Source organism: Megalops cyprinoides, chromosome 13 (genome assembly GCF_013368585.1).
Source record: "Megalops cyprinoides isolate fMegCyp1 chromosome 13, fMegCyp1.pri, whole genome shotgun sequence".
Classification (NCBI taxonomy): Eukaryota; Metazoa; Chordata; class Actinopteri; order Elopiformes; family Megalopidae; genus Megalops; species Megalops cyprinoides.
Genome location: NC_050595.1, coordinates 7570123 through 7579363, shown reverse-complemented (window position 1 = coordinate 7579363; position 9241 = coordinate 7570123). Strand labels below are relative to the sequence as shown.

The following is a 9241-nucleotide window of genomic DNA, read 5'->3' as shown; positions in this document are numbered from 1 at the left end:
AGGACATGATGACAATAAAACACAGAGGCCGAAATGCTTGGCGTACTACGCACCCTTTGCATGAAGACTCATGCTGGGGGCACAGCTCAGCAAAGAATTATCTTTTAATTAATAATCCAATTAATTCAGCTCAGTAAGCAAGATGGATTTTACTAGTCTTAATTCACTTATACATTTCATAGCCTTATCACTACCAGCTGTACAAATGAACATGGTATAAAATTAATTGTATTACTTGTTGGATAAATGTGACGCTGAGCTGTGATCCATGGACATGAAGCCCAGCTTACTCCTCATATGAAGACTGCCTGAGTTACAGACCACCTCTCATACGGCTTGCAAACGTTGCAGTCCAAATATTAATGCTTTTTTATTGGCGAATGTAAGAATCTGTATGAGAATAACCCATACTGATTAGAATGTGGGTGTGTGTCAGAAACACCTGCAGGGTTCACTGCAAACCCATAAAAGGTGCTCTAAGTTAACAAAGGTGAAAACAAATGAAGAAAATTCGCCACAGGTGCAAATACCTCCTGTGGGAATTTTCCAAAAAAAGGTTAGATACATCTCAAATTCCAGCCATTCATGTTTGGGAAATTATATAAAAGCCTTCATTCCAGGGGAAAGAATAAATTGAAAAACATATTAAAACCACCCTGAACGAGAAAAACAAACAATAAAGATTGCACAATATTGCATGGTGGGACTGCTTACACCCAGAGGCTGTATATCTATATATCTTGAGTAGAACTCCTGTATCTTATTGACGTTTAACCCCCCTTCTGGGAACTGTTTCACCTTCTGCCTCATCCTGTTAGCCTGAAGCTAGCTGAGCAGTAAAATTTGGGAGAAGGGTACTGTGAGGAGTGCAAACTGAAAAATGCCAATTGGGAAAATGAGACGCATCATAGATAATCTTCTGGGCTGCTGGAAGAGTTTAAAATCATATTGAAAAATGGTTCCTGAGCCAGTTTGTTTGAACAACAGTAAACAAGAATTACTTGCCTGAAAGACAGCTGCTTGGATATGGACACTGTGCATGCAAAAAATTAGCCTGATATTTTTTTCATTTTTCATTTCATTTTTTCATTTAGCATTACATTCCTCAGCTTAATGTTGGTCCCATACTTCATGCGATGCTTTCAAATAAGGTAGAGGGGAGTCTAGATGCAGTGTGGTCCTAGAAATTTTCAACTGGATTTAAGTCCGGGTCATGGCCAGCCAGTACAGTATTGCACAGCTTCCATTCAGATGTGTAGGCAAATCCTTTCAACAACACTTACGTCAGAACGATCTAAAATCATGGATTTGGAAAAAGTCAGAAATGTTGTTTTGAAGAATTTAATACCTCCAAACAGCAAAGCTTACAAGTGACTTGAGGGACACTGGAGATTTCTTTTTCCTCAAGCCCTTACCTGGTTTGCAGTCTGGATGACTTCACATCTTGCTCTGCCCACTGCTGGAGTGGGAAAACTCACCATTGTCAGTCGGTTCCCTCACAGGCCTGTAAACTCACAATCAAACAGCATCCCCACAACAGTCCAAGGAGCACACAGAGACCACACTCAGTGCTCTGCTGATGACTTTATTCATGTAAACAGAATTGGCTTCATATGCACAAACATAACAACAGCACTAAGACCAACAAATACAGTATAACAATACTTTCATATTTGTCTGTAACCAGGATTGAGCTAACAAACAAGTCTATGCAGTTTTTTTTCTTTTTTCTTTTTTTTTTAAGGCAAATTGAAAAGCCACCTATCATGTTGAACTCACATATACACTGCAGGTTAGTCTAGACTCTAGACCAAGGCATGGGGAGAGCAGTCAAAGAGTTTCAAACATGGATCTGCTGAAATTTCCCTCAGTTCACATTCACACTGATGCTCCACAAAGGGCACGCCGCACATATTCACCACACACATACTGCAGGCACAGCTCATGTACTTTAATTCGATTTTCATGTCAGTCGTAAGAAGGAGATTACTACAATTGGTGATTAAATGAATGAAAGGTCACGACCCCGAAGGAAACACTTAACAAACCTGATTTTTTCTACTTCCTGTCATATACTTTACTGCTGCTTTCTTCCCCTTTTACAGAGAAATACCAGCTATCCACTCTCAGGTCATTTTACTACAATACTCACCTAGTGGTTATTTGTCTCTGTCTATATATGAAGAAGCTGAAATGAGGTCCAAGGCCTCTGTTCAGTCAAAGCACACTGTGCTTTGTCCTGAATGTTGAGGGAGAAATTTAAACATATCACTACCTCAGGACATTGTTTGTTAATCTCAGCAATTTCTCCATGAATGTGCAAGAATCCAATAAATGTATCACTTGGTTAATATTATTTGCTTTAGTTCAGACAAAGTGTAGTGAAATTATGCTGAATCAAAGCACCTAAATTCCTTTGAATTGTCCAGTTTTGGATAATGGATGTACTTTAGCTGTTATGAAACATAATATATTCAGGGTGTATGCATTATACTCTTTAGTCTCTATTGTAGCCATCTAAGTCATCATTGTCCATCACTTTCAAAATGAGCAACACATGAAAATAATTTCCTGGTACTGCAATTGGTAGGCAGAAAGCCACTCCAGAGACCCAAGAACGTTCTGGCCATTTCATCCTATGACACTGAGAATGTAAACGTCCAAGACGACCAATTGATTTAACACTGATACATCGCAGTGTGCAGTGATCAGAGAGGAACCAGCTCTTCATAATTCATGCTCCACTAAGTGGGGCAATGCTAGTCATTAACATAAGGCTCCATGCTCATTGTATTATTTTATTTGTTATTGTTTTGATGTAGTGTTATTTCAAATGATTAATCATCCTCTACAAACTATAATCTTTAAAGAACGTGCCTTACTTATAGTACAAAATCAATATAATATCCTGTTGGAATGGGAGAATTTTGGTCCCTGTTGTTGTCTTTTCATAAATTGCTATCTAACACTATCTGTACTTCCATCAAGTTAAGCATCACAATAAAATGTAACGTATACTCCCCTATATCTAATATTTATGAAAATCCTGGTAGCTACATAACACTAGATAGTACCTAACTTAACTAACTGTTAGCATAGAAACTGTTACCCCTAACTTAAAACTCCAACAGACCTCAAACTCAGCCTCTGAACAAAAAAAAAAAATGGAATGCACGATTTGAAACAGAACAGGAACAGGACAGGACATTAGAATAGCGGTCCACACGAAGACACCTCTGTAAGAGCTGCTTACTCGTACTTCTGATCTGCATTATCACCACATAATACAACATTTCATTAACACTGAAATACAGATGCACAGTATTAGAGATTTCATTTGGCAAAAATGGTCATACTTCTTGAGGAAAAAGGTCTGCAGACCTAGACTACCACCTTCAGCGCAAACTCCAAATTACATTGCTGTGGCACAGGTGCACGTTAATTTGTCTGTTAATTAACTTTAATGTTGCTCCTCATTTTGATATATTTCCCTGACGTGAGTGATCTTGCAGGCAACTATTTCTAATCGTACATGAGTTAAGTTTTTCCCTCTGGACTGGGAAAATATATATGAGTGCTATTTTAAATCCTAAATTAAAATAACAAACAGAGTAAACTACATTATTACAGTGACACATTTGGAAATATTTATCCCAATGAAAAGACATTTTTCATGTTGTTGAACAATAACTTGTGGTCATTGTAACAGCTTCTGTATTTGAAGTGTAAGAATGCAAGCATGAGAGTGTCACTTTTGAATGGGGACTGAACTTTGTTAGTGTGCATACCAGGTAAACAGACCAAGCCTCATTTACAGTGTAAGGAGTCCAGACCACCTTAGCATTAATGCCTGTTTTTTTCACCTACTGTTCTTTCATTTAAATAACTTATTCATCTCATCATGCTTTTTCACAAGTAACCCAAACCGTCTGATAGATAATCACATACAGTATATCAATACAGTCATACTGTAATGGTAAAGTGTTTCTCTCTCATCCCTGGGCGTCAACCCATTCAGGTACAGCATAACAACCGCTGAGATTCCTCTTGCAGCCACAGGTTGTTCACTTAGCAGCGGTCTATCAGCCCATCCATATCTGAATCTGACTCAGACTGTCCCTCTAACTGCCACTCGCTTGTGTTGCGTCTTACACAATTACGCAGGCACTAGAAGGTAAAGGAACCAGAAGTCATCACACATGCGGTGGGGAGAAACGAAAGGACGAAATGGGACAGGGAAGTACCAGCGACCACCACAACGAACCACTCTTCTGTTGTTGTTTTTAAGGGTTTTTTTTTTCTCTACAGAGGACAGGCCATAGGTGCTCAGCATGAGGGCATGGACAGCCACTAAAGTGCAGTGCATACACCACTTCCTTCATTTGTCTGTCTTTTATCATGGCAGGAACTCTGGAGACATGCACTCAGCGAGCTGCCTGCAGCAACGTCCCTGCTGGAATTAAATAATTAAATACAGCTTCGCTGTGTGTGAAGAATGGGGGGGGGGGGGGGGGGGGGGGCGACCGGACCCGGAACCCTGCCATCACTGCGGGGCGCTCCCACGGACGCTTGGCACAAAGGCACAGAGCGGGGCGTCTGCGCCCACTGAAAATGAGGACTCTGTCAGGGTGAAGGAACTCTATTACCGAGCATCACAGGCACGGCTCTGGCGCCGGCGTGCTCCTGCAATATTAGTGTACCTGGGAGGGGGAACAGCAATTTCAGAGGGGCGTTTGATGCAGTCGCTGCCGAGAGTGGTTAAAATTGCCCAGGGCCCAATCTGGTGTGAAGCCCCTGACTGTCCTCTGATTACAGCGCCGGAATGGCTGCCGTCGGTGGCGATTGTGCAGGTGCACGGAGCACGCTCACTTCGCTGCTGTCAGATTGGGCCGGGAGCAACCCGCAGGGACTGCACAGCGAGGCTAAAGTGCCGGTTATTTTCATTTTCTTCCTTTTTCTTTTTTTTTTTTTTTAACTCTCCAGCCAGCAAGGATGACGATGCATTTGAGCACACCGGCTCTCTCACTCGCCTGCCTGCTCACTCCCTTGGTCGGCCAGTTGACTCACTCAACTCATTCACTCACTCACGCATTCACACAACCTGATTCTCCACACGGTGCACTCAGCTATTCTCTAATTAACTCGCTCACTCGCTCCATGTGGTGAGAGGAACAGGGGTAGACACCCTGTAAACGAGACAAAGCGTCTGGTAACAACAGCCTGGCAACACAAACTGTGACATATTCTTAATACTGCACTGGGAATGGCATTTTAATTGTGCAACATAAGCCACAGGACTTTTTTTTTTTTTTGAATTTATTATTATTATTTTTTTACTGTTTTTCTGGTTTTCTTCTTTTCCCCCCCCAAAACAACTTATAGCTCAGCGGACTGGCAGACAAACACAAGGAACGCACACGCACACTCACACACACTGTACTACAGCATTTCTTCAAGGTGCACAATCGCATCCTGGGGCAGACTTCTTCGGACTGCCCCCCACCCCCCCTTTCCCCCCCACCCCCCCCCCCCCCTCCTCCCCCCCCCCCAGGGCGGTCCCCTCGTCCCCGTGGCTGGGATGGATGGTCGAGCCCCACCCTTACTGGATGAAGGGCATGCGCTCCTTGTTGTCATTGTCACCTTCGTGCTCCTCTTCCTCCTCTCCCGCCTCGCTGGTCTCCGTGCTGTCGTTGGCCATCTAGAAGAGAATCGGGCTAATGTGACTCAGGTGCATGACTCACGACGGGCGTCAGAGCACCCACACAGCGCGGATATCTTTTCCGGCATTATGAACCAGACGCGTGCAAGGAAATGGTTTCCCGCTTATGGCATCACGGCTGTACCCGACAGGTTACGTTTAAACACGTCAGGAAGAGAATACGTTAAAAATCTGAAATCTGGCGGAAGGCAGATAGCCAAGGCAGTTTGGTTCGTGTATGCGCTCACTCACTGACTCACTCACTCAAACATGCACTCACTAATTCACTCACGTACCCATTCTCGTTCCCTGTCTTGCTGACTCACTTGCTTGCTCAGTGACTCACTCAGGTCACATTATCTTTATGGCTAACAGATGCTAAAGACAACATTCAAATCTAAAACTGGCAAACTTATGTGTCTATTAATTAAAGTGACAAAAACGTTTTAAAGTTGATGTAAATTCATATATTTATGTGTGATAATAGGTGATAAACCTAGGGATATTAGTGCCAGATAATTAATTAACAGAAATCTTACTGAACCCTGTCACAAGTTCTGTCCAGGAAAACATTACAAGCAGAAAATTTGACTCAGGGGTCATATCATCTTTAGAAAAAGTTTCCACTTACCTTGATAGAGTAAAAAATGCTATGAAAAGCAGTAACAGCTAGGAATGTGACTATGGTATCCTGTAAGTTTTAAATATTGAAGACATTTCTGCTGACAGTATATTTAGCAAGTCACTAACACGGGCAGGGAATATCTGTTAGAATTCCTGTCTTAATTTCCCTTGATGGAAGGGAACCAATAACCTGGGTAAGATACAGGTCAGTAATTCTGTTTACAGCACAGCACTTGAATGCTTCATTAATTAATGCACAAGGTCCCAATGCTGTCTGATTTCTCCTTTCCCACTGCCCAATAATGCAGGGTCATCATTGCCTCTTTAGAAAAATCAGCTTTATTCCTTTATACAGGCGATGTCAGAATGTCCCTGACTGGATCTGATACCCGCCCAAACTAATGGTACATTGCTAACTGCTTCCTGTCACTATACTCCCACAAAACCTTTCAAGAACACCGCCGACAGGGTATTCTCATTCTGCAAAATGGCGTTCCGAGTCTGCGAACGTGACTTTCACATTAGGCCAACTTTATGTTCTTGTTTAAGAGTCGCCACTGTCATTTCTGAGTCTTAAAGCTCACCCCTATGTGTCACGACGTCCTTGTGACAATTTCGAACTTTCCTGCTGTGAGACTTAATTGCTACAAGTCTTAAGAGGTATTTATGAATCACTTTCACACAAATTCTTCAACTTAAGAGGAGACTGTCCACTTGTATTAGAATTTTCTGCACTTGAATGCTACTTTCAGCATAGAAAGCTTTAATGCATATGGTCCAGCTCTGTTTTCAAGAGGTCAGGGTGAGAAAATGATAAGCATTCGATGGGAAAAGGAGAATTACTGCCTCTTCTATCTTACTGGTACAGAGAAAAGACAGAAGACCCCATCACCTTACAGTTTATCATCCAAGTACAATAAACACAGCATGTCATACACAGTACAAAGAAACAAAAAATGAAAGGTTTTTTTTGCCAGAATATGAGCTGAGGAAATCCATCTTTTTGCTCTGCACTGCATTCTGCTCTGTTTTTAATACTGAAACCAACAGGACTAAACTTTCTTAATATACAGCACCATTTATACAATTGCAGATCAATGTGTTTCACAATCAAAGCATAAAATAATGAAGAACAAATCTATGTTGAGTAAATTTTGCCACATGAATAAATGTAGGCCTGTAATATTTGGCTAAAATTCAGTCAGAATTGTACATTTACACATTAACCTATTACCTGCAGACATCAGAGTATGTTTTGAAGACAGGACAAGAAAAGACATGGGTGGGGACCATCATGTATGCATGTGTAATGCATTTTTGCAGTGTTTCACACAGATATTACGTTCAGGAGCAAATGCAATGACTGCCTGCAGATGCTGAAATAGGGTGAGCGCAGTGACTGTGAGTCTGTGTGAGAGGCTGCAGTACTCCACAGGACACGGGGGGAACTCACACGCTTTGGATTACCCATCACCTGCTGGCTTCAGATCTGCCATATTGTTTAGAGTTTTCCGGAAATTGGCAGGTGGCCCCCCCGGCTGCAGATATTTATACAACGTGCAGCCGGCTTTTGTTTCCAGACACGTTTACATTAAGCTACAGCACCTTTCACTCTGAAGGAGTCTCCATGGAAACCAGCAAGGTGCCATTGGATGACTTCCTGTTCATTGTCACAAGCCACTTTTTCGATTCCTGGCAATGCTACCCTCCCTGCATTCATCACATTTCGGGCCTCTCAGCTTGGTCTCACTCCTCTGAGACTGCATTCTCAGGGAAGCAGGTAAGAAGGCATATTCTTTGATCGCGTTGCACGGTTTGGTTCCAATTTAACTGATGATAACCACCTCAGACTCAATGCACGCTCAGAAGATTAATGATCAAGAAAAGGTCACGATGGCTTTGTCACCTCCTGTGGCTACAGAATACCAATTCTTCATGTAAGGAAATAAACAACAAGGCAGACATGAGATGGCCAACTGATCCTATTTCATGCTGCACATGCTCTTCTATCCATTTGCAAAAAGGTCACTACTATCAAAGACAATCTTTAACGGTTCATAACCACAGAGGTTTCAGTTGTCATTTGGTTACAAAAACAGTGAGAGAACATGCAAAGAGTAAAGAAACAACAAAACCAGAAAGCTCTATGTAGCTGAAAGCCGAAAGAAATTTGACTGACTTACCAAGGGAGTTGGGGACTTCTCCACATCCAGGATGAGTTTTCCGATGTTGCCTCGGTCATGAATTCTCTGCATGGCCTCTTTCACCTGGAAGAAAAGGACAGTTCCTTCATTTCCTCTCTGACTCACACCAGCATCACCATACACCTCAATGAAGCGAGAAACACTTTGCTCTGAAAGGATGCTATATTTTTTAGTGTTGTTCTCTTTACTGCTTTGCACTTGCGTTTTGAAACGGGTGACCCTTTAAAAAGAAAAAGCAAATAGCTAACTGTTGGACTGTAAAAAAAAATGGATATCTCAACAACTTCCTGCATGTTGCTGGTGTACTGGCCAGAAGATGTCCTGTTGCCTCACAACACATCAGCAACCAAACTCCAGACAGTTTGGTGCTAATAATAGTGACTGCAGTGCTATGCATCACCCTGTAGGTGGCAGTAGCGACAGAGAACTTCAGGGACATGCCCAAGAGAGAGAGAGTAACACAGTGCTTTCACAGATGATTCAGCCTGCTGAGCTTCACCCTCGTCAGTCTCAAAACAATTAGATTCAGCTTAACAACCTCTGCTGCATCTTGCATCAGAGAAATTAGCTACGGACTCCCTGTTGTAGCATTCCCTGACAGGCTGTGAGGTTTCTCTCAAACACACTAATGTAAAGCACTTTGCGCTGTCTGCCAAGCATCGATGTGATTTGCTGCAACAGTGGCTCTCTCGCATAGGCCTACCTTCTGACTGGG

General features: G+C 42.3%; 1 protein-coding gene across 1 annotated transcript in view; it reads right to left on the bottom strand.

Moving 5' to 3' along the window:
* Positions 1 to 5558: 5558 nt before the first annotated feature.
* The window catches only part of LOC118788447 (synaptic vesicle membrane protein VAT-1 homolog-like), a 42737-nt gene continuing 39054 nt past the window's right edge, over positions 5559 to 9241 (bottom strand). Inside the window, exons 8-9 of the mRNA XM_036544450.1 lie at positions 8506 to 8589; positions 5559 to 5698 (exon numbers count right to left, since the gene is read on the bottom strand). Coding sequence (XP_036400343.1) covers positions 5600 to 5698; positions 8506 to 8589 — 183 coding nt within the window. The 3' untranslated portion in view covers positions 5559 to 5599. The remainder of the gene's footprint in view (positions 5699 to 8505; positions 8590 to 9241) is intronic.